The sequence below is a fragment of the Mugil cephalus genome, chromosome 13, assembly GCF_022458985.1.
Source record: "Mugil cephalus isolate CIBA_MC_2020 chromosome 13, CIBA_Mcephalus_1.1, whole genome shotgun sequence".
NCBI lineage: Eukaryota > Metazoa > Chordata > Actinopteri > Mugiliformes > Mugilidae > Mugil > Mugil cephalus.
This window is the reverse complement of record NC_061782.1, coordinates 11,672,190-11,699,004: the sequence shown is the minus strand read 5'-3', so window position 1 is coordinate 11,699,004 and position 26,815 is coordinate 11,672,190. Positions and strand designations below refer to the sequence as shown.

Here is a 26,815-nt window from a genome sequence, read left to right as displayed (position 1 = left end):
GTTATCTCCTTAAAACCTAGATTTACGTTGGCATTATTATAAAAACAAAAAATATGACCTCACCCACTATATGACCTCAAAAGAAAAAAGGGTTCATTATTGCCATAAAAGATAAGGTAGTACAGACCATGTGAACCATCTGCACAGCAGACATGACAACTGCATATGTTCCAGAGAGCGTACTGTACATGCAGTCACCCTGTACGTTGTGTATTCCACGGTGATGGGCTTATTTGCTAAGAGGAAGCACGTGCTGTTCTCTTTTTCTAACACTTTCATGTTATTCCGCCGTACGTGATAAACAAAGGTGCTCATCCTATTGCGGTCATGCGGTCGTCAACATCATTTCTATAGTGCACCACATCTGCGGTCTATGGGCTACGGTGTTCACATGCAGCTTTCATCTATCCTCGAGTATGATTGTCATGGAGTATGACTGCGATATACAGTGCAGCCACATACGCTACATGAATCAAATATGTTCTGTCAGTGCTGCAGCCAATCTAGACTGTCTGTGCAATTTTTACATGGGGTCAAACATCAGAGCTCCAAATCTATCATTTCTGAAGAAACATCTGGAGTAAATATGGAAAAAGAGAAAATATCTTTTTGGGATATCTTTGATCTTAATAAATGTACAATAAGAACAAAAGGTTACTGTGGAGGCTTTAATTCACATTTTAGTTATGTCAGTGGTTCCCAGCCATTACGCCATAGACTGCCCCCTGATATAACATGAATTAATAATGAAAAAAAATAACACTGAACTTGACATGATCCATCTTTTCCTGCACGCACTCTCATCTCCACCACAGAAACACACCTGAGGTCATAGGTGTCATCAACCACCAGTATGATGTATATGCTGCAACTAGCAAGCTAGCTAGTTACCAGAATTTAACCACTTTGGGTCCAGTACGGTGCGTGATAGAAACAGACTCAAACCTGAATATCCTGACAAGGTCATAAAAAAAAAAACATGTTTTTTGGGGCGAAATTAGGAACCAAATCTATAGTGCATACCATGTAAGAAACACCGTTTTACATTACATTACACTCTGTTGCAGGAATAAATGTCCAGGGCTCCCACTGTTTTAATAACACTAATGAGTTACATGGTCATTTTATGTTCAAGAGCAAATAAGCGCTGAGTGTTATTACAGAAACTTGAACAAACTACTATGCCTGGTCAGCAGGCGGGGGACCCCCGAGTTACATTACGCTGGAGTGATGAGTCACTGAACACATATTTAGCTTTTCTAATTATATACAGAGCGCACGTGTGGTACAAGTACTTACTGTGCACTACCTGCTCTATCAGCTGTTCCATTCATATGCATTCAACACTTCCAATCTCCGTGTGACTTTTTCCTACTTCTATAAAGTATCGTTGATAATCAGCAAATGTGATATGCATGAAATCATGCACAGAATTGATACAAGATGATCTGGTGAACCTATACGAGCACACTATCAAAGACAAACTACTGCTGATTTAAGATTTGTTCTTTTTCTCTTTACTGAAGCTAGGGAAAGGGACAGCAATGTTCTAATACATCTGCCAGGACATCCGGTTTATAACTTGAGGCACGTCTACTATAAGTCATACTGTCTGCCTCCCGTATTAAAGAGAATCATCACTTAAAATTAATGCAATGAGGACAGACTTTCCCAGCACACTTTTGGCAACACACATTCTCAATACATCTTTTTCAATATCGTATTATGTATGTGTCAGTTCTCCTGTTGGCATGGCTCCACAGTAGCTCATTAACCAACTGTTTGGTAGGACACAATCTCAATCTTGTGGAAGGTGAAGGCTAGTGTAGCATGCCATGCAAAATAAAGGGGTTTGTTCTCCATCTGGCCATGAACACCTCTGGGGATAACCAGAGCCATGGAGACCAAATGGTTCTTGCGTGTAACAGGACGGCACAATGCTTCAGAGTTAATTCCCTATACTGCAAAAATCACATTTCTCCACTTCATGCAGTGGGCTAGAGGGAAGCTGATTGTGCCTGTGTGAAATAGCCCACATTTAACACTGAAATATGCCAACTGGTCACCGAAAAACCCAATAGAAAGGCACTACTGTGAAGAGGCACATATAACGTATTATCAAATCTTTAATAAATCTGAAACATTAAGTGCTATACTGACAGTGTGTCCTTTCTACTGAGCAAACTCCACAACTGCCATTTCAAATCAGCCCATCTGCCATTTCAAAGAACCTTTGAATAAAAAAGATTTAGGAATCTGACATTTACGCATTATTAACGCTCTGCTGCAAATTAACATTGCACAGGAATAACCACTAAATTATTATTATTATTGTTCTTTGTTATGCATCATGCATTATTATGTATTGCAAAAAAATAAAATGTGAGTCATTAAAATCTTATCATAAAAAATTAATATGTTGTCAGTTGTCTTTTGTGCATGTCTCAGCTTTCATTTCACAAACTACGGCACACTTCACGTCTGAGACAGCAGTCTGAGTTGCCATGGAGATTAAGTGCTAATTGTTTACCATCCCTGAGGTCCTCAAAACCACTGACAGGATATGAAGATCAATGTGTTCACAGTGACTTCACTCATAGGTGTCCTGAAGATCTGGAAAAACTGCCAAGGCTAGGCCAGCAACTTGTAAATACATCTACCTCTAACCTAAACTGTGTTAAAGTCAGAGCCGTATATTAGAGAGAGTCTGGCCACCTAAGAACGTCTGAGCTATCCCCCTATGCATCTAACCAACATTCATCCATAGAGAAGTGGCAATAACAGAGAATAGAATTGGATTAAAAATTAAAATATGCCACAGCAGCGCAGAGTAAGTTATGGGAGCAGAAGGTTAAAAGGAAGAACTGGATGTCATCCGATTTCTCTCTATTATGTGAGGTAAACGTCAGTGTCTCTCTTTGATGTTTGTTAAGATTTTATGAAGGAAAAATAAGTCACACCATCATTAGTGTATACCTTGATCTCAAAACACAGCTTTACAAATGAATGTTTGAAGTTAACCAAGCCTTATGCTAGCTAGTTCTCTAGACTAAAGACTTTGAAAGACAGCAGCTACCATCATTTATAGTGTGAAACCCATGTGTGCATGTAATTTATGTCCCTGTAAATATACAAATTTAATTAATGCGTAACTTTGCCTCGGTTACTACTAAGTTATTATGTCTATCGTGCTAATGTTATAGGATAAGACTAATGCTAATACTAAATAACAGTAAGACTAGTTTAATTTTATGAGTATTTATAATTTTTCTGAGTAATTTCAAGCTTAACGGCGATGGATGAACACGGGAGACTAAGGAGAAGGTAAACACAGCTCCATGACTGTTGAGGTGATTGGGCTACAAAGCATATTTACAGGCTCATTTAAGATATTTAAAGTGGGTAGACGCTGGGATATTTAAGTGAGGGCTTTTTACATAGTGACAGACGTCGGCAATAACATTTATAGGCCTGTTAATGGTGAAAATAAGCGCTTTATTTCAACATAGCACATCCACCGCCCAGGATTACACTGTAGAATCTTCCCTCCAATGTATCCAACATGGCGCCCATGATTTTTAGTTGGTGCTACTCTCTCTATAAACAGCTCTGGATAAAGTTACATGTGTCAGCCTCAAGTGGTGATTCTAGGAACTTATGGCGCTCCATTCCTGTTGGCACATTTCTAGCATTTTAATACTAACATACTGAATTAAAAAAGAAAACGCCTTTGTGTATTTTTTGGTTCCCTCAGATTAAACCTAGGATATTACAGTTTCATGTATAAACTGTTCTTCCTTCAAACAAACTCAGCAAGCTGAGCAAAGACACCAAAACCTAAAACTGTTTACAGGAAGCTAATGTTAGTTCGGGTTTGTACTGCAATCTATGTTGAGTGATGCACCGTGTTGTTTGTTTCATTTGTTGCAGTTGTCGGCCAGCAACCCTCACCCCAACCTCTACCCTTGCTCTCCCATTTCCAGGCTTCTCTTCTATCAGGTTTGGCACTCCCTGCTGAGGCTCCTCATTAAGAGGAAAGTGGAACATCTGTGCTGGTCAGGCAAGATGACTTAGGCCTCCTGGCCGGGGCCTCAGAGGAGAGTCACTGGGAGCAAGAACAAAAACCTCCTTCAGGATCTCTCCACAATCAAGAGAGGAGAACTGCTTCACTTATATTTTCTTTTAAGAACATTCTTTCAACTGCCTCTGGTTTTATTCTGGCCTCCAGGTTCTCACACTCTACCTTTGTAGGCAAAACTCATTTCCATTGTCCCCCTGTTACAAATCTCTTTAATGTCAGTCCCAGTAGAAACCTCCTAATGGCTACCTTTTGAGATCACGCTGAACTGATGAACACTAAAGTTGCCGCATCAACGTTTTTTTTTTCTTCGCGAGACGGATATAGTCTAGTCAAGTGTCTTGGGAAAACTATGACCACACACTTAGCTTTATAATGCGTTCAGAGCGGCAAGTTTGAGAAAAGTGATCATTAAACTCATGATGCTTGTCTTTTTATAAAAGACCCCCGTCAACTGTCAGCGCATATCGTCAAAAGATTGGCAATAAAATGTTTGACAGAGACATCCACCATCAGAGTATTACTGCCATCTCATGGGTACCATCACATTTGATAGCGACAGTGCCTCTTCTGATGCTTCCACGCGGTTTGGCTGGAGTGGGAAGAGTAAGAACTATGGAAGAACTTGTTGCATTATTCATTTATAATTGTATGTTATAGCACTGAATTAATTTATAATTACAGCATTATAAATACACACTACCAGTCAAAAGTTTGGAGACACTTTCTATCTAGGTATATGGTACATATATACAGATATAAACAACGCAAATAGACGGATAGACAGAAGGCAGAAGTGTGGACATATATTTTTTCTGTCAAAATGTTGCACCTCACATCAGGACATCACAAACAACAACACATAGCCGACTGATACATTCCATAATTCCCGAGGCTTTGCGGTGTGTGTTATCGTGCTGCAGCAGCCATGACCCATGCACCCATGTAGTGCTACCTGCTGTAGCTTGTTTTGAGCACCTACAGAGAGGTCTTAGGAGACGAGCACCTTTCCTATCTCTTTCATTCAGTTCTTTTCAGTACCCTACTGCCTAACCCTTATGTCATACATCCTGCATTGCAATAAACGAGCATGGCTAAATGCCGTGCGCTCAGTGCCCTGTTGTTGATTTCATAACAAGTTAACCTTGATAATGTTCAGTGTGCTGTGTCCGTCTCCCATGTGTGGGACGGAATTCGCTCATGGCAATAAGTCTGGTAGACGCAGGCAGACAAATTCTAATTTAATTAGGCTTGGGAATAATGTGAGGCCTACACAATTTCCTTGACAAATAACCTACACTGAATGGTAAATAACAGGTCTTTAAAATTGCCGTACTGGGATCGAGCCACGAGGTTGTATAACCGCTCCGTGTTTGTTGAGTAGTAGCTATGTAGGATGAATTTATGATGAATAATAATGGAGAGTAGTGAGTCACAATGCTCGTGTGAAGTGAAAACGACCATGCCCACGCAAAGCTCTTGGTGTAATGTATGCAGCCAGAACCTAATTTCCTATTCCTCTCCAAGGAAGCTTTCTGAAACTAACCCAGCCGCTCTATTTATATCTGGCAACATCTTTTCATCTCTGTGCTGATAGAGACATTAGGTGCAGCACAACCCTATAGCATCTTAACCTGCACACTGATAGGTCTGAATGCTAAAATACTGTATCACTTACAATAACTCAGCAACTACAAAGGGCTCACTGATAAACATCCAAACAGGTTCTTGCTAAGAAAGTGGTCATTGTCACCGCTCCGTGACTAATGTGACATAGATTTCCGTGTGTTGGACTTGAGTGGATGCGTTTCCTTGAGTTATTTATGAATGTGTGTGAGGTGGGAAGAGAACAAACATTGATAACTGACATGAAAAATGAACTGCAATGTAATTATTTAGAATATCTAAGCGATGCTACAACAGTAGTTTTAAGGATTTTACATTTGCAGTAGTGCAGCTTCCTCCCTGTCATCAATACTCGCCCACGCTAGCTCCATCCTACTGTGAGTGTTCATGTCTGTTACTAAGGATTAAAACTGTGTTCATCGCATGAGAGATGCAGTCCACGACGCACTTTATTCAGCCAGGTTTTGACATAATCTGGCTACAAATATGCACATTTCTGGACACGCTGTGCATATAAATTCAAAGTGCAAAGGAATACATCTCGCTTTCGTGGCAGTTTGAATTGTTTATGCTGGTAGTGTTCATCAGATGATGTTTTTCACTGTGGAAAACACGTTTTCATTTCATTTCCAATCCGTCGCGAAAGTCATCACTTCAGCAGGACCACAGCAGCAGTCCTCTGTGAAGGTTCAAACCACCATCTGCCAATAGCCAAGTTTGCACGTGCTTGAAAAGTTCAACTGGGGAAGAAGTACTTCTTTCATTTGAATTTTGGTATTTTGTGATTTTAGATGATATGTTGATAACTAATGAAGGCAAAATGCTCCATGTAACACTGAATGTAAAAACGTAACACTGACTGGTATGTAGGACTGTTTGTTCAGACCAAACCATGGTCAGTGATATGAGGGACGATTAAAAGGGATCTTCGGCCACGATGATGGCAACGAATGGATGCAAAGGATAATTCGAGCATTTAAAAATGTGTCCTACGTCCTCAACCATTCTGGGACTAAACGATTTATATGGATAAAAGTCCGCAGTCAAATAAAAGAGTTTGCTTTGAGTGGTGACAGGGTCAGGTTGTTATACAAGTGTCTCGTGGATGAGTGGAAGAAATGAAAATATTAATTCCAGATAAAACTGATTGATTGAATGCAATATGTCCAAATTACTGATGAGGCGAACAGTTACAATACCTTGTAACCAAGGGATTGTAAACTATTGCAGGCTTTGCATAGCATATTTTAGATATATACATTTTCAAATTGGAGTCAACTATTTTTTTAAAGTCTATTATGCGGTGAAAGTCGACATTAACTCATCTATGATGCCACACACAAAAACACAGTAGAAAGTAAAGCTTTGCAACAATGAACTCTATACTCTTGACCTGAATACATATTGTAGCATTTCACAGGGAAGGAAGCTATGGAGGCTTTACTGCAAGGTCGCTGAAGCTTGAACAAAGGCGACTGTCGGCTGTAGCCCACGCCAACACCATAAACACCGTTAGCGCGGTGAAGAAGCCCTACAACAACAGCATCATTTGACCATGAAATCCACCAGACTTTTGTTTTGTAGGAGGTGCATTTGGAACGCTTCTCTGTTAGGGTTAGCGGATGCCTCTTCAAATGAGAGTGCATTGCAGTCATAGTTTTGTTGCATTTCAGGGCTGACGTACTTATTTTGCATCTCATGGCAGAATGAGCTTCATGTGTAGTTAAGAATTTCCACACATGAGAAGAACTGTGTTGTCACGTGATCGGCGACTAATCGACTTCATACTTAAAGCATCGTGGCGCAGCAGTAAAGTGGATTAGTCGGTACAATTCCTACTTTCACATATTAATATTACTGTTATTTTTGACACATCTGATAACAATCTCGGTCTTAATGTAGTCCAGTAAGATTACGTTTCCATGAACAGGAATTGCACAAAAGGCCGGTATATAATGTAACTACAGTGAGTGCAGAGCCATTCTTCTACCAAAGTCATTAAGGAAAATACAAGATGAAGCAATGTAGAGTTGAGCAGACAACATAGAACGATTGAGGGCAAATCTAATCATTGTCTAAGTTTAGTGACAATTCTTTGCAAAACTGGAAAACCAGGAAATATATTAACGTGAGATTTTAGATTGAGATTTAAATCACTGTTCAACCCATGACCAGGAAGTGACCAGCTTCCAGTTAAATTCTTCTCCAGTAACAGCAAAGAACAGATCTTACTTTTTTTTGTTGTCTCCTGACTAGGAAAGGAAGGCTATGTAGCACATTTTTAGGAGTAGAGTCCAACATGATGCACATGAAAGCATTCATTTTTTATTTTTGGAAAACCTGATGCATTTCACAGGGAAAATACAAAAAACAAAGCATGCCTCACTGCGACCACTACACGTTTCATCTTCTTCCTTTGAAATTAGGAAACTCTGCTTTTATACGCTACCTCGCCGCAACGCACGGAACAAAATGCTGCAGCCATCCTCGAAGAGCGAGCTCGAGACAAAAGCACCGCGAGTATGATGAGGCTGTGTTCACTCACCAGCTGGGCATCTGCAGGAGGCTGTTCCATCGGAGCGTGTCAGGCAGGTGGAGTTGTGTAGGCAGGGATTATGAAGGGGGTCACAGGGGTCGTAAGCCTGGTTGCACAGGGGCCCGCTGAAGAAGGGGGGACAGGTGCAGGAGAACTCGCCAGGTATGTCTGACTCCTGACACTGAGCTCCATTTAGACAGGGCCCGGAATCACACTCATGCACATCCTCTGCACAGTCCACACCTGTCCAGCCTGGTGAGCACAAACACCTTGGATACACCAGAGAGGAGGAAATGGCAATGTAGAGGTCACTTTGGCATACATTAAAATAAATGCTAGATAAATAAAGACTGTGCAGTTGTCTGTGGATATCATACTCTCTGGCACACGCGTGGTAAAAACTGGTGACTGTGAGCTGCTGCAGATAAATGACCATGTGGGATTTTTTTTTTCTTTTTTTTTCTCCAATTCAAATTACCCACAAGACATATTTTTCCATATAACTACTGCATACATATTGGCACTGGTGCTTCTGGATCTCTGAGAGAGACAGTGTGGGAAATTCACAGGTTAATTGCACCACTGGTCAGAGGAGCTTTTAATTCTGGACAGCTGAATGTAGGACACAAGAGGTTAGGGTGCCGAGTGCGGATTAAATGGAAATATATGCATGCAAGACATAGATAGAGAGGGGGAGACAGAGCCAGAGAAACGTAGCGGAAACCAGACTGCGTGGGTGTGTGAATCTGAAGTATCTACTCTTAGACCAGGTGAATATTCCACTTGGTGGCAGTGAGTAACCGAGCGCTACCAGGCACTCCACCTTGCATCCCCGTCCGTCCCCCAACTTTTCCACCTGAAGCAGTTTTACGTCTCCCCAGCGAGAGCGGGGGCATTAGCCGAAGCAGCTTTTTCCTCCAACGAGTCCCAGATCCCCTGGAACCCTTTTCATGCTGTGAGCCATTGATTGACTCATTTGTTTTACCTGCCATCTGCAATTCATTATCTCCGCCGCCAGTGGAAGGACATATCTGAAATGCTTCCCTTTTCCCCCGCATTTATTAAGTGACTGATGCACCTCGCGAGGACAGCGCCCTCGAGCCAGCTCGCACACCTACTTGTAGCCGTTGAGAAGGTCTGTGCAGGTGGCGTTGTTTTTGCAGGGCTGCGATAAACATTCATCAATTTCTCGTTGGCAGTACTCCCCCTCCCAGCCCGGATGGCACACGCACTCGTAACTCTGCAACACAAAGAGGAAACACTATTAGACAGACAATGATATATGGCGACACTTTACATCTGCGCTCATCGCGGTGTAGATAGTATTTTAGGTAGTTAAGGGTGTAATGTTTATGACATCGATAGACGCCATTAAAGCGCTGCGTGGAAGCTGTTAATTAAGCGGCATCGTTGTCAGTTATTTGTCTACTTATTTGTCTACTTATTTGCACCTGCTTCGTTTCAGAAAACAAACGGCGCAACACTTAACATACTTGATTAAATTCATCTTAGCCGTCTTAAAATATTGCAGAATGAAACCTCCCACTCAATCACACTCACACACAAACACAATCTGGTTAAACTGTGGAAGAGTCACGCTTGTCTTACATTTTCACATTACTGCTATGCAGATGTATTCCTCCTACCATCCACCCTCTGGACAATATGCAAGCCTGTGTTTCTTTTTTTTTGTTGTTTTTTTTCTCCCCCAATGCCATTCAAGGTGTACTGTACAAGCTTTCATCACACGTACACTATTACCATAACGTATTCCGACTGGAAAGGAATTTTTTTTATAGACGTTGGATTTGCCAGAATACAACCAGTGAATCTGTTGTGACCATTTTACAGTAAGAAACAGATGTTTATACAGCTCCTGATAATGCTCATATTCTCCTCTTTTCGGAGAAGTATGGAACCACTTGTCTTTTACTTAATCACAGCAGTGTGCATTATGATAATGCATGGGGGACGCATGTTGTTCACCACTTGCCAAGGTCCCGACTATATTTAAATTCCTCCCTGCATACATTATGAAGGCAGTCATATGGTCATGGGGTTTTTCAGGACTCCTCACTGCCAGCCTCTTGTCTAAAGGTCCTGGGAGCTTCTGGTTGAATGCATGCTAATCTTTATTTCATACACTGGAGGGGAGCCGTTAAACTTTGTCTGATATAATTTGTACACCGTAGGCCCCGCGGTGGAGGTGGAGGGGAAAATGCCGTCATCTCGTGATAAATTAGATACCTCCAGGAGACTCCAATTCCTTACCCCTGGCAATAGAACATAATCTCATTTTTGCTGCTAAGTCACCTTCAGGGACTGCAATTCTCCAAAATAAGCTAAAGCTCAGTGGGACACAATGTTCAGAGAGAGAAATGGCTGCACAGTAAACAAGACTGCGTAAAGGGGTTTCCAAAAACCTGGCCCTATTTGAATAATGACTTGGGGAAAAAAATAAAAAATAAAAAATAAATACATAACAGTGAAATCGAGTGACTGAAATTTAATTATATCCCTCGTATCACATTCTATTTCCTTCAAAGGCGGTGCCCTTTTGTCTTTGGATATGGAAACTTTAGTTTCCCAGAAAATGAAAATTGCACTAAAATGCTTTAACCAGGTATCTGCTCCGCAACAATTTTGGAACCTCGCTGTACTGTTCTTTGTCAACTGCTTCATAATATGACAAACGAGCATCTGCCCTTGAATCTTCCCTAAAAATTGCCGCAATGAAACTGACATGATAGTTTGCTTTTTGGAAAATTACCAGTACGAGCTCAGAGCTTGTTTTGGCTGACATTCGCGTCAGTGCAAGTACAACGGTTTCAATCCCATTGTTTTATTAAAAAAGAAAAAAAAAAAACATTCAAATGTGAAAAATTTATCAAGTTACCGTTGAAATATCAATGTGTGGTTTAGCAATCCATAATGTGACTTTAATTATTTTTGACAAAAGGTGACCTGCTGGATAAAACAAGAGCTTTATTGAGTGGTTGCCTGGAGGAAGGTCACTCACAGATACATTTCGAAAGCGTGCAGCTTGGTGTAGAAAATCTTAGTGTCGAACCTTTCAAAAGATTAAAGTTGGGTATCGAAACTTAATGGAAATCAATTTCTATTTGACATTTTGCACTGGTGACAAAAAAATACCGCCTTTCATTATACAATACGCTGCAGTTTGAAGATTTATTTCAACTTTAAGCGTGGACTACACGGAGAAAAAACAACAAAAAAAACAAACAAAAAAAAATATCATAGCCAAAGCTGAGGACTTTATCTTTGACACATCTGTTTCACTAATGCAATCTGTTAGCAAATACGCAGCTGTTGGAAAAAGGCCCCTGGTACTCATTGCACAGTTTGTGAACAGCATGCAGTTCCCAAGGCCTTTTTGCAGCTGCAACAGATCAATGATATCGGCCTAAAAACAAAACAAAAAAGAAAAAAAGTAAAAAAGAATGACTAGAAAAGTAAAGCTGTGCCTTGCAAAAGTCCTTCGCTGTTTTTTGCACTTGACATTTTACACATAGTATTTGTAATTAGTTTAGTTTTCCGTGTCTGCCGAAGTCGGGAAGGGTAAAAGCATCAACTACTAACTCAGTCATACACATGCTTTAATAAAATATGGAAAATAAAAAATGGTCAAAGATGGACGCCAACTCCCGTCCTTTGTTGCTAGGTGCACTTCGCTAACCTTTTGGTCATTATGCTACATTAAAATCTCAGCCCACAAAGCGTAAATTGCGTGTTATAATTGGCATAATTTGTCTATTAGGTGATACAGTAATGAGGTACATCTATTAGACATTTTCTTTCCCTGCCTAATTTCTCCCAGACACCCGCAGCAAACAACATACTACTCGTGCCGAATTTCCCATTAAGACCAATAAGGCTTGGCAGTGGCCCATGGTGACCCACACACATTCATGTTACTGCGCAGTTGTTTTTACTTACCGCGACAGATATGCTTTCAAACGTTAACTTTTGAATCATCAAAGGTGATATGCAGTAACTTCTGTTATTCGGCTCCATCAATATTTTATGGAGAGTTACCAGCTGTGGTGATTTACAGAACGCTGCTAGGCCGTTTTCAAGCCCTTTTAAAGGCGGCAATATCAATCCCTTGTACTGCCAAAGAAAGAAAAACACGTTTACTCACCAGATGGAGGTCTTTGCATGCTGAGTTGATGCTGCACAAACTGTTCGCGCAGTCATCGATGTCTTGATCGCATCTCGGACCAGCGTAACCAGGACTGCAAAGGCAGTAAAAGCCATCTACAACTAAAAGAAAGTTGGTAGGATAGTTACAGCAGCAACTTAGGTCCTAATGTTGTCTGTACATGTGTACATGGGTAAATGGCGGGTATGGACATAAAGTACAACAGGTCCATTTTCAAATAAAAGTCTCATGCTGTTTTAAAACCCGCTGTTCTGAGTTTTTGTGACGAATCACACCCTGCATTAGACTGACGGAGCTTGACACTTAAACCGTTGTTAGATGAACCTGTCTGCAAAGCCCATTAAGTCGTCTTCTCTTCCTGTACTTTCCTCCTCTCTCCCATTTAGACGTGCCCCATTTTTTCTAAGCTTTGTGATTTGTTTCCACACTTTCAGCACACTTGCAACACGGCGAACGGGGAGGAAAAAAAGGAGCACAACCAAAAAGTGGTTTCAGTGGCCTGCTTTATTCAGACGCTACCAATGTGCCAATTTCCTCTATTAGACGGTTAAATCCCCCATGTCTAATAATGCATTCCCTTCCTGTTTAATTATTAATGACGTTAAAGAGGGATGCATCATTCAGTTTCTCCAACACAACACTGGTACAGGCAGCCAGTGACAGAGGTAATTGCAGTTCTTACAGGAGTGAATTTATTACTTCCCCAGTCAGGGTCCCAGGATTCTTCATTATCCCAAAGATTTACCACGTAATCTATGCTGTCACTCTGTCTTGGTGCGTGTAGATGCTATTACTCTCATTAAATGCTTTAGGTCCGGGGTGGCAGCAGCATTACTCATCTCAGCCACTGTGGCTATGCAGTGCCATCCCTGGTGGCTGGCTGGCTGCCGCCAAGCGCCGGCCAATAGGTCCTAGAGGCGCGCATCACTAACCTAAGGTGAACTGGCTGCACTCCCGATTGGCCAAGACAGCTGGTCAAGTGTAGCACTGCGAGGGACAGATAGTGATCCACTTAGTGATCCACTGCCTTCGTTGTGTCATTACAAGATAAGCGATAGCAATAGCAGGATTCTGGAGCAGCAATAAAGTGTGCAAGACGTGAATATTTTGTTGCTCGCGAGTTGTTCTTTCTGCAAAAAACTGGCATGCAGTAATTTCATGCTTTACGTAACAACACATAGTGCATATACGCGGATCAGCCACAACATTAAAACCATTGGTAGAAGTCAATAACATCGACCAAATTGTGACAATGCAGTGTTTTACTGGGAAACTTTAGGACCTGGTATTCAAGTGTATGTTACTTAGACACGAACCACCCACATAGACCAGACCAGGCACCCCGACCCCATAACAGTGACACTCCTTGATGGCAGCAGCCATCCCCAGCAGGATGTGGCCTGACACAGACACACAAACACACAAAAAAGGTTTAGGAACAACTAAAAAAAAACATGAAAACACCACAAGGTGTTGACCTGGCGTCCAAATTCACAAAACTGATCAAGTATCTGTGGGATGATCCAACCCTCAACCCAAAAACACCCCCCAATAATGTTACTTGTTGATTCACAGTAAAAATAAAATAAGATTAAATATTACAATCAAGGACTAATGGTTTATAAGGATTCTTTCCTTTTAATTTATAAATTTTATAATTCTGATCAATGAGCTTTTAAATTACCACTGCTAAAGATGGAGTACATCAGGGTAAAATCAGATTAACCATACAAATTTCATCATTTATCATCCATTATTCAAATTATAACACAACACTGATGCTTAATTGATTTCCTTTGACAGTCACGTTAAGGGGCTAATCAAGGGCGCTCCAGCAAGCTTCGTCCAAGGTTCCTCATGTCAGATGGATGACTCTACCCCCCACAACGCACACATTAACTGAGATGGTGACCCAGTTGAAAACCGGCTACCGGACTATAAGTGAGGGAAATGGAATTAGACATGTTCGATGTACATGCGCCTAAGTGTCTGAGCTCATGTACGGGGGGGGGGGATTTGGCGAGATGAGCCGTTTCTTACCATCGTAGCAGAAGCCGTGAAAACAGGGGCTGGAGCTGCACTCATCCACATTGATTTCACAGCGGGGGCCAGCAAAGCCTCGGCGACAGTGACAGCGGAAACCCAAAGGGAAATGGTCCTGATCCAACTCCTCGACACACACGGCGCCGTTCTCGCAGGGATTACTGGCCTCGCAGGGTAAGAACTCACAATTATGACCTGGAGTGAGGCAAAAAAAAAAAAAAAAAAAAATGAGGAAAAAGGAAAAGAAAACACATGCAGATGGACCATTGAGCAGAAATGAATCTTTGTACCACTACAATGGAAGGAACTGTAGACTAGGAAACATTAAAAAATTATTCCCATTGTACATTTGCTTGAATATGTCCTTGTGAGAGATTTCGTGCTGAGTCAGTCTTACTCACTGAGTGATGAAAAACAGGAAATATGACATGTCTTAAAACGGACTCATTTGACTGCAAATCTTTCCCAACGCAACCATTTCCCCTCAGGCTGATTAACAACAAAAGGGATAAACAAAAAATAATAATTCAAAATGAAACGTCTAATGCTATTAGTGTCTCAACAGTCTAACAAATAAGAAGGTAAATTTTGAGCTCAGAACATGCAATTACGCTCCACGCCGACTTCAAACTACCGATAAAAGCACACCTGTGGTGACTGAGCGCTCCGTTTCATTACTAATGTGCTGCACTATTTTTCTGTCACTTAACCGTTTTATAAAAATCGCCATGCAGACAACTTAAATAGTCAGACACCATAAGGGGCGGGCCATGCAAGAAGCAAACATCTGTTTAAAAAACCACAAGAAGACTCCAAAAACATGCATCAATCAGGCCAGGTACTGCACATAGTATTGTTGCAGAACGTGCAAAGCAAGACATGCTATTGATCTTACCTCTGATAATTTCTGCAAAAAATCACGACAAAAAAAAAAGGCAGAGTAATAATAAGTATAGAATCCACAGAATCTAAAGAAAGGTTCAGTTTTCTCTGATGGAGCCATATGTAAAGCGCATTGCGGCTTTTAGCGCAGTCAGCAGAAGCCTTAGCTTGTTGACCCAAAAGTTATTAAACCGTCTGACAAGTTCAGAAAGATTAGTCCAAACTATGTTAGCTTATTACATATAGTAGATACCAGGGGGAAATATTGACTTTGAAATTGCAAATACTTCTGAGGTACAATAACAGCTTGCCAGTTACACGGGATGAGGTAAACAATTGCACATTCATTCATTCATGTATTCTTCTGCGTGACTAAGAAATAGTTCTTTTCTTTGGGAAAGACATGGCTGTAATATTACAGTCCAACACTCCTGATTATCATAATACTTGCCGGCCATAACAGCTCCATGGATTTACTGAATCAGTTAAAATCAAAGTCAGTCATTATTTAGAGTTGGTGTCATGATGTACATTTCTACCGTACAGCAAACACATGCTTATTACCATGCACATGAATTATGTAATTCGCTCCATTTCACTTTATTTATTATTTTATAGGCTCTCCATTGATCATCAGCACTCTGAGGCAGATACTCTCTCAGTTTACTTCAACATTCGGTTTTATGTACGGTTCCCTTTGACGGTGAAAACCATAGCGCATGGTGAAGCGGCGACTACCACACCTTGCAGTGGAAATGGCATTAGATGGCGCCTCATTTCTGCATTACTTTCCACAGTCCTTTGAATTACAGCTGAAGACTTCTATTTTCATTTTCATCAGAGCACTGAACTCTCCTCCTTACCTCCTCCTTGTCAGTATGTCTTTGAAGTGCTTTTTTTTTTTTTTTGTAAATTCAGTGTGCCTGTTTCAGGAGTCATTTCCTTCTGGCCATTCAGCTGTAAAGCCGAGATTTGTGAAGTGCTGCCCTGGCTGTTGTCCTTCCAGCAAGATCTCGCAGCCAATGAGCTCATTAGATCTGTCAGTGGTCCCTGGGTTTTGACCAAGGTCCTTTTTGACTGGCTGCTTGGTTTGTTAGGATGAGTTTCTCTGAGGTGGAGTCACGCTGGCTGAATATTTTTCCCATTTAATAACGGTTTATGGGTTTATGAGAGATTCGACTACCCACACAATATCTACCGACAGTTCTGCGAGCGCTACGGTGCAGTCTCTCCCCAGTGGACGTCTACCAACAACAGCTTATGTGTTGGTGGATGTTGGTATGAATCAGATCTAGATTAACTGTAACATTTAAATAAATTAGTTTCTAATTTACCGTATTTCTTCTGATGGTGGCCGGAGCCTTTATTTAGTCAGCGACCCAGTATACCCGGCCATTACTGGAGGCAGGCTTTTATTAAAGGGAGGCCTTTGTTTCTAATTCCCTTTGTTTCATACCAGTATGTACCAGTATATTGGCTCAAGTTTTCCCCACCATTTTCTATTTTTTTCCCCCACTTTAGCAGGTGCACCATACACGCAACAGCAGCGGTCAGGATCAATAAACATTTAAGTACGGGGGGTCAGAATGGACGAATTAATAAATTACACCCTTGTATTAGTTGGAACTCTGGAAGATAAACAGGGTTCATTTATTGGGCAAACTGACAAGGATTTACCCCAGAGGGTACCCGGTGTCAGAACATCTTATTCTTCGGGTCAACATTAAAGCGTTTCACAGCTTACTTTCCTGTGTTTTGCTCTCGTCTAATTTTCTCGTCTAAGTTCTCGTCTAATTTTCTTCCTTGCGCCAAGCTGCTAAATCTCTCTCTCTGATTTGAGTGTTGAAAAGCTCGTTCACGTGGGACTTCAAATGTAGCTACTGCCATCTGTGGCACCTGTGTGTTAGTACATCTACATTTGGTTGGGGCTGGGCGTATCGATCTAAATATCGATAGTATCGATACAAAGCCTTGTATCAGATCGATACTAGTATCAGTATCGGCGATACCAGCCCTGGATTTTCTTGGTGTGGGATCGACACACACCAAGTATCAGTGCCCACCCCTGTAATTGGTACCCGGCCTTTATGTGTTTGTGCAAACAATGAATACCGGCCACTATTAGAGGGAATACGGTAATACATTTTAAACAGCAGTTGAGCGTGACAATATAACCGCTCTCATCATTAGTATTTTAGTTACCAACTTGATTATAATCATAAAGTGAAGTGAGACTGCAACAATATAAGCAATTACGTTGATTATTGAGTAATAATTTATCCCCAGTTATTCAACCATCTCCTTAAACAGACGTGTTGAACATGAGGCTTTCTACGAAGGCGCCACAACTTAATTGTCAATTCTTAGAAATTCTTTAAACGTAGTAAAATACGCGTTTTCAGAGCGCCACAACTGTGGAAAATGTGGGAATATCTCAACAGAGAAGGTCCACTGGCTTTCCAACCTCAAAACGAGGCAGTGGTGTCAGTATTACTACTACTACTATGACTACTAGTACTACTACTACTACTGTAGTGAGTCTTGTCAGTGCCTGGGAGTCATTCCTGTGTCCTTATCTTCTTGACTTTCAGACAAGAGCTCAACAAAAGCCCCTCACCCCAAAAACAGATGTTAATGGCTGATACGGCCAAACTGCTTCCCAGTGCATAAGATAATGTACAGAAGCATTTAGTAACCTTTCCTAATTAGGTCCACACTGAATTGAATTATCAAGTAAAAGTTTCAAACGGTTCTTTTATTTATAGAATTCATGTTAAAATGTGCTCTTGTAAGATAACGTTTGAATAACAGGCTGAAACAGTGGTAGAATTTTATGGTTAAGCAAAGGACTAATCAAACAATAAAAAGATGAACTGAAAACTTATCTTGAGAAAACAATAGTTTACTGCAGCCTTAAATTGAAGTGAGTCACCGTTGCTACAGTCTTTCATTACCTGAAATCATCCAACAGCATTTTATTTCCATTGATATGCCACCGATAATCTCTTGGAAATGACACTAATTCTCTCCGCAGACAAGCCTGTCACTCGCGTGGCATCCACAATGGCTTACATCTCCTTAATTACTCAAGTTTTCTTTATTTAACTACAGGTAGCGAATGGAAACGTACTAATTTTGTTGAGACATGTGAAGTGGACTCAGACAAGTGAAAATAATAGTATGTGAAGTTAATTAACTTTGCTTTTTGTCCCCATTCCCTCAGTGCTCATTACCTTTAAAAGGAGCCACACACTGGCAGAAGTAATTACCAGGCTGGTCAATGCAAGTGGCTCCATTCTTGCAGGGAGATGAAGCACACTCATCAATGTCAAGTTCACATTTTGCACCTTTGACAGGAGAGAACACAGACTGATAAATACCTTACACAGAAAGGTGGGTGACATTCAGGTCTGACATGTAAAGCAGTGTCACAACAAGTGAGGTTGAGAGTGTATGGGAAATAAGAAGAGAAGCTTTCATTTCTTTACCAATGTCCATCCCGTACACCTGGACTGAATGGACAACTGGACCCTACTCATTTACTTGATTTTGTGAAGATGCAGACCTAAATACCATGCACACAAGTTGATAGAAGGCTAGAGTGCTTCATGCAGATATAATACCTGATAGAGGTTCCTATAGTGCTGCACAAAGTTTTCTACTTTTTTTTTTTCTTCTTTTTTATAAGAGGATAAGATCCTTTCTGATCACAAAATTCAGCAAAGCGCCCATTTCTATTGTTGGTAATGCTGTGTGAATCCCTCTCTGTGGGGATTGTTAACACTCGTTAAGAAACAGTTTAAAAGGCATTACCACGGCTTTAGTTTGATCTGGAGTAGTATGTAGACAGTGATTACTGCAACACCACATGTTAAAAAATAAAAAATAAATAAATACTGTGACTTTAAAGTGTGACCAAGTATTAAACTGCACTGCTGACTTATCTTTGAATACATAAAAGAAACACATAACTCATGGGAAAAAATGTGTGATTGTTTGAAAGAGCTGTTTTAACTGTTTTAACACTTCTGTTCTCAAGAAGCATCATCAGTCCCTGCCAGGGTACTGTTCCAGTTTAATGTTTAATGTATGTATGTGACCATGCACGGTCTGAATGCCTTCAGAGTGCGTTCTTGCAGCGGTTGTTTTATCAAGGATGAAGCAGGAGGTCACTTGTGTGGACTTGGTGCAGCAATGTATCCCAGAATACATTTCACTGATGCCATTAAATAGCTATTTCTGTCTGTCTGACCGGCCTCTGCCTGAACTTCAGTTTAGTTTAACATCTCCAGTCTGAAGTCTGTGTAGTCGATATTGATAAATGTTGAGTAGAAAGAGTTTAAACTTTGGACTTTCATACTTGGCAGTTTGGATTTGATGAGGACGCTCTGTGGGCATTCTGTAAATGGGATACCTTGTTGTCCCAAGTACGCACACGTTAACCTCTGGATGCATCATCAATAAATCAGGTGGTGCAAAAACAGATCTGTGCATTTGGACTGTACCTGGTCAGATGAACTGCATAAATACTGCGTCAGTGAGTGACGACCAGTCAAAAATAAACAGACAACAAGGACAGACAACGATGCATATCGAGAAATACCTTCAGTCGACTCAGCAACATCAGAATTAGGATTGCGAGCACGCCTGCATGTATTGCCTCAAAGCAATCTTCTACAACAAATTACAACTATATTAAAGAAACAAGCATGTCTGTAGACTCTTAGTCCTGTTAAAAATGATCCGAACAACAAAAGTATTTTGCACAATTTAAATCAATGTCTTCAGGGTGTGAACTCAACCCGAAGACATTGATTTTGTTGTTTTAGGAGTATTCGGATTAGATTTTGACACAAAAAAACAGGTAAGGAAAATTCTGTATTTTCCAATTTGCTACTCTACTACTCTACCCCGAGGTGCATTCACATAGAGTACATTCACTAACCTGTGAAACCGGGCTTACAAACACATCCGTAGCCTTGAACCAGGTCAATACATGTGGCGTTGTGCAGGCAGGGGGAGGACGCGCACTCGTCGACGCTGACTTCACAGTAGTCGCCTGATTTAACATGACATGGAAAAGAAGCAGTGGTCATATGCTGTAGACTTGAGTCGTAACATCTGATGACTAATGCTTTTCGCTTCCCGAGTAAAAAGCGTTGAGACTCTGCATGAGGCCTCTCATTTTGATGACTGGTGACGCGTTGAATTCCTTGGTTGTAGGTTTATATAAAAGCGAAGAAAAAAACAAGCAAATATGACATTAACATTTGGTCTTGAATAAGAAGTTTTAAGAGGCAAACCTCTAAAAAAACACTGGAACTCTCTCCGTCAGAGCAGGTAGCCGATTGATCATTATTCCACATAACACAAAGAAATTTTCTGTCCTGGTGTTAGCACCTTGTTTTCTCTGAAAGTACAAAGCAGATCAGCAGCAAACAAACTAAGCTGCAAGACGCTCTTTTTTACTTATTTATTTATTTTTATTATTTTTTTTTTTTTTTTGTGCTATCACTGCTTCACACATTTACAGTCTCTGTAAGCTTTTTGAGAAAGCTGTTACATAGTGTGAAAAGCCAGAGTGATAACGGGTCCTGAATTACACCAACATTCAATGTAATTACAGAGTGCTGTTTGTGCTGCTCTTGTAACACGGGGAAGAGACAGGGTTTGTTTTCTTGCCTCAACGTCTCCCGTACGGACGAGGCCTGAAGGTTTGCGTGAGGTAAGTGGTGACACACTGGAGTGGCCAAAAATAATTCGATCTCCCTTACACTTTGTTTTATTATCATTATTATTATTATTATTCCACTGATTAAGCACTGCAGTTCCAGGGAACAGATTATTACAGCAGGTTCGCTCAGTCATCTGCTGTACTCGTCATTATTTTTTTTTCGCCCCCGTCTGTTCTCGGATTCTTAACAGCAAACACTTAAAAATATGCTTAATTATACACATACAAATACAAGAACTGAGAATGCAATTCAGTTGGCCATGATAACAAGATATAAGACATATGTATTTACTCGCCCCAAGTAATCAGACGCATATATGCGGTGCATTTAAAATTGCTGGAAAAAATCACGAAAAAATATACTGTCCCCCACTTTATTGGCAACTTTGAGTTTATTCAGTGTCATTTTGATCTGAACAAGTTGCTGTTTCGCTACCTAATTATTGGTGGAAATACTCGTGCCCATATAAATGTTGCCTATTTACCGGATTGAGATGTTATTTGAAATGGATTCACATTTCCAACTTGTTGTTTATTTGATTTTTTATTTTTTTTATTTTGTGCTATTCATGAACCTCCCTCTGGAATTTAAAATCAGGCAAATTGGGTAACTTTGCCCTCAAGTTTTTAAGATTAAACTGATGGATATTACTAAGGAAAATGTGGGTATGATATGACATTATATTACATTACCAGTTTTAAGAGAAGAAAAAAAAAATGTTTACTTGCACAGAAGAACAACTTGAGCAATTTCATGGAACTATTTGAGCTTCCGGAGGGATAAACTCTGGCTCTACCCCGAAGATGAACCCACTACAGCTGAGGATGACTACAGTCAAACTGACAGTAACAGCTTGTGTTCATTTCAGGCTCACCATGGGCTGCTAGAGAAATCTCACCAGTATGAATCTTATGAACTGAAAGTCATACATTTTAGAGGAGAAATCCCTCGTGCTGTTTTGAATGATACATAAATGATGCACACGCTGCGTGCAGGGCTAAACTTTAACAGCGACAGCTATTTTATTATACTGTATTAATTGTTTAAATCATAGGTCTTCAACAGGGGGAGGTCCTGCAGGGGGGATCCTTTGCCTGAAAAAGGCTGAAGACCCCTGGTTTACAATTAATGGCAGAGGATAAACCTTGTGTATGTTCAGAACTAGTTCAGGAAAAAGTTCCTTGTCTCTGATAAGTCACAGCTATTTTGGAGGCACCTACACAGTATTAGGAAGGTGGTCATACTGGTATGCCTGATCAGTGTATTTGCAGTTCTGCATTAGCTGTTATTTAAGGAAATATGGCAGTAGAGCTGTGGTCATAAAATTTTAATCAGATCAGATCCAGCCTCAAGCCTGGAAAGGTAAATGCAATTCGCTATCATTTCCCAGATATCAACCATGCTCCAGATCTATCACACTTCATGTACAGTGTTTTGAATGGTACCCAAACAGGAAGCGGTCGACACCTGGCCAAACAGACTCTACGGCAGACATCACGAGTGAGCACACGCTGAACACAGACTTGTCAAACACGCTGATCTGAAACTGTTGCACGAACAACACGAAGACCCGTTTAAAACAGGTGCTCAACTGTTATGTCCTGCATGTCCAGGGAGGCTTTTATGTCTTATGTACAAATCCGTCAGGCCATCTGTATGTCTGCCAGAGTAGGCTCTCCTCACCATGGCCCATTTTCATCACAAAATAAACCCCAAAAACCCACCAAACTCAGATGAAACTTGTCTTTGGACAACAATGTGATTAAATTATTGACAAGAGGTCAGCGCTGATGAGAAATCTTTCCAAAATGTGCGACGTGGCAAGCCAGCAGCTGGCCATTCACCACCAGTATCAGGCCACCAGTATTCATCTGTGGCCCTAGTTCAGTTCAATCTCCCAGATATCTCCTACCACAAGTAGGATGACGACTCTCAGTGTCACTCTGCAGTGGATTCAGCGCGCTGAATGGGATGTTGAGTTTGTCAGTGAGAAAGAAAACTCCAATAAGTGGATTAGCTTAACGAGCAAGTGCACATGAATAAGCTCTCCCGGTCTTCCCTTTCGAATGACAAATACAGACTACTGCCACCTTCTGGTAAGAGGAGTCATTTCTTTTTATCCAAGCACAGAATATGGTAGCTGGTCATTGGCTGTAGGCTATGCAGTGTTTTCAAGTGCAACTGCTTTGTCCAAAGAACATTTTACTTCCATGAGTTCTGTCACATGGACAAAGCTCATGCACATGGTTGTAGAGGTTTCTCGCATGTTTTGTGGCAGGTGAAGTGGACAATTATTTATGATACAATGTTGGCCATGTATAAATTAATATAGAGCTGGTAGTTTTCCCTGGGTTTTGTTTTGTATTGTAAAACTATTTCACATTAAAGTGTGTGGTGAGCTGTTATTTAGATTAATACATGTCCTGTTGAGAAACACTGGTTGTTTATAGTCTATCTGAAGTTATGTTATGAAAGAGACAAGACAGAGTAGTAGAATAGAGTATTATTTACATTTGTAAGTCTGAACAGCTGTGAAGAATAAAATACCTGTGATCCCAGGAGGACACTGGCAGCTGAATGAGTCAAGCTCATCTACGCAGGAGCCCCCATTCCGGCAAGGCTGGCTGAGACATTCATTCACTTCAATCTCACAGTTATTTCCTGAGAAAGCACGAGGGCGGCGCAAAATGTTGACAAATCGGTTCTGTGAATAAAATGCCACTTTAACTCACAACGAATGGCTCCAATATCGCTTTCACTTACCAATAAATCCAGGTGCGCAGAAGCAGTTGTAACCGCTGAGAGTGTCTTTACAAATACTCAGGACTCCGCACGGCTCTTTTTCACAGCCATCGATGTTCATGTCACAAAACCGGCCGGTTAAACCTGCAGAGGGAGAGGACGGGGTGTCACACACAATTTTTTGCAGAAGTTTTATAACACAACGCGTAGGAAAAGATCAGTCAACGTAATCACAATGAACACCTTAAAACAGGACAAACACTGTAGATGTACTAGCAAATACTTCACGTGTATAATTTATGCAGCGACTACTGCAATTACGTGTCCACTACGGAGTTCCTGACATTTGTTTTCTTGAATAATTTGTAGAAGTAATGCAGAAAGTAGCACAACAATACACCTACAAATGTGTGCTAGGATTTTTACAAAGAGCACTTAAAACCACAAGTTTGTTTAAAGTGAATCTACAAACTACAACTTTTCTATTTAGTTTTCTGATCAGAACAACATGCTTAGTATTGGCTAGTGAACACTAAATTCTTTTCAGTCCACTTACAGTAAGCTCTGAAGGAACTTAATAGGTAGTAGGCAATTAGGAAATTTAATTATAATGTGCGCATGGTTGTTAACTACAATTTACTATCTAATTAGACAAAGTAGAATTACCGTCCTGTGGTTGTATGCCTCAGCAAAGTTTAACATATAGTGAAGAATTAAAAAGAATGTATGCATTCGGCTTCTTTTGGTGGTGGAATTTAACCCTTTAAAGCCTGAACATATCGCCAGCGATCTGTTAAAGCAGACGGCATTTTAATTACTGTAACGCACAGTGGTTTGCACAAAATTCAAAGTGTGACTGAACACACACACTTTAAATTTTGTCCATCGGTGAGTTATGGTAATTCAAATACCGCAAGCTTTTTTTTTTTTTTTTATGCACAGGAGGATGTTTAGGTCTTAAAGGGTTAAATTATTGGTATATGAGAAACATGCTGCCTTCACTTAAGAGACAATGTCTACAAAGCTCTGTAGAGAGATTTGCGCCACTTCAAGGTCAGTGTTAGCAAAACCAGCGAGCACATGGTGGATTACCAGAGGAACAAGAAGCAATTAGGGCAAAAAAAATAAAAAATACAATGTATAAATGTTGTTTGAATTCACGGTGACCTTTGACTTCTAAATTATCATCAGTTCATTCTTAAATTTATGTGAAAATTTGAGCCAAAGTTGAAGGAATTACCTCAAGGCATGAGTGTTTATGAGATCTGGAACCATAACACCACACAGAGGATTGAGTAGTAAAAACAGTAGTTAAACAGTGCTGGTCACTAGTGGTAAAAGCCGGAATTACCTGTGATTACATATGAGTCATTACATCTTTTACAATGAAATGTAATGGAAGAGTAATTTAAACTAATAAAACGTAATTATACTGTAATGTATGTAGTACCCTGAAATAGGTAACGGCTTCCATAAGAGAGTTAAATGCTACTTTAAGACAGCACTGCTTTGATAGTATTTCATCAAAGACACAGTTTACTAAGAGAAGACTCAGAGTTTGTAAGTGGGCAAATAGGCATTCTGAGCATCGTCACTGCTTTGAAGTCAGCTCACAATCTGATGAACTGAGCCCCGGCTCGCACATTTCATAAGGATGTTGTTGCTTAAGGCCAAAGAGATTAGACTCCCACGGAGAAGACAGATGAACAAGTCAACACATCAGACCAGGAGAGTGTCTGCTATGTACGTGATTCATTGGGCGAACTGTCTCCAGCCGGAACGGCGGACCTACCTGGTAAACAATCGCACTTGAACCCTCCCGGTTGATCGACACACACTGAGCCATGTTGACACAGGCCATCAACGCAGCGGTTTATAGGTGTTTCGCAGTGCGGCCCGGTGTAGCCGTGGTGGCACACACACCTATAAGTATTTTCCAGCCCTTCACAGAGGAGAGTCCCCTCAGGGTCGCACGGATTTGACACACATTGGCTCACTGGCGAGGAGCAGTCTTTGCCGCGGTATCCTGTAAGAGGTGGGATCAAAGAAGTGACTTATGCGCTGCACCGTGTACATTTTTTTTTTTTTTTTTGTGACGCCTTCCCACATCTGGCAAAGAAAAAAAAAAAAAATCATGGATTGCGATTTCACGTAACACTCTCATTGCCAGTGTTTTTTTTTGCCGGTTTACATAATTCACCCAGTCAGAGCATAAAGCACTAAAACCAAGGAGGGATTTCAGCAACAGTTCATATCCGGCAGTACAGAGTGTGGCTTTTTATCACCCATTCTAATTTGTGGATTTATCTGTGTGCTTTTTAATGGTTTTCACTTAGAGGTAAAAGCAGCGCTGAGCACTAATATGTTTTCACAAGCATTAATGACTGACTTTTCATAAACGAATGATGCACAATTAAGCAAGATTATGATCATTTCCTAGCCTTGGTATTACTCTTACACAACACAAACATTGATTTTTGACATGTATGCTTGAATTGAACAACAAAAATGTCAACAATGTATCTAAAACTGAATATTTAACAGATTCATACCAATAAACTGTAAACAAATGTCTGTTTGATACCTGGAGGGCAAATACACTGGGGTTCTCCAGCTAAATTGTTGATGCAGGTTCCTCCATTTTTGCAGAATGCAACATCCGAGGTGCACGGGGACACGGATACGGAGCAATTTTTTCCTGGAAGGTAAATGAAGATTGTTAACCTGTGTTCATCTAAAAAAAAATAATAATAATAATAAAAAGACAGAAACTAAGAGAAGAGATTGAAGCACCAACATTATAAGGCACTAATGGGTGATACAAATGAGGTTGACTGCAGAGAGGAAGAGCCATTAGCGTTACGTGTTCAGTAATGGAGCCAGTTGGTGTGATGCTGCTGCAGAAATCTCTCTTTGTATTTTCAGTTTCACTCAGAGCTTCTTTACACAGCGTAAAGGTGTACACTGTGTCGTGATTAACATTTACACAC

General features: G+C 40.6%; 1 protein-coding gene across 1 annotated transcript in view; it reads right to left on the bottom strand.

Annotated features, from left to right (window-relative positions):
• eys (eyes shut homolog) overlaps positions 1 to 26,815 on the bottom strand; it is a 165,001-nt gene that overhangs the window by 97,811 nt on the left and 40,375 nt on the right. Inside the window, exons 16-25 of the mRNA XM_047602144.1 lie at positions 26,410 to 26,523; positions 25,618 to 25,851; positions 23,847 to 23,969; positions 23,631 to 23,744; positions 20,294 to 20,407; positions 18,582 to 18,695; positions 14,464 to 14,661; positions 12,403 to 12,524; positions 9,359 to 9,480; positions 8,250 to 8,509 (exon numbers count right to left, since the gene is read on the bottom strand). Coding sequence (XP_047458100.1) covers positions 8,250 to 8,509; positions 9,359 to 9,480; positions 12,403 to 12,524; positions 14,464 to 14,661; positions 18,582 to 18,695; positions 20,294 to 20,407; positions 23,631 to 23,744; positions 23,847 to 23,969; positions 25,618 to 25,851; positions 26,410 to 26,523 — 1,515 coding nt within the window. The remainder of the gene's footprint in view (positions 1 to 8,249; positions 8,510 to 9,358; positions 9,481 to 12,402; positions 12,525 to 14,463; positions 14,662 to 18,581; positions 18,696 to 20,293; positions 20,408 to 23,630; positions 23,745 to 23,846; positions 23,970 to 25,617; positions 25,852 to 26,409; positions 26,524 to 26,815) is intronic.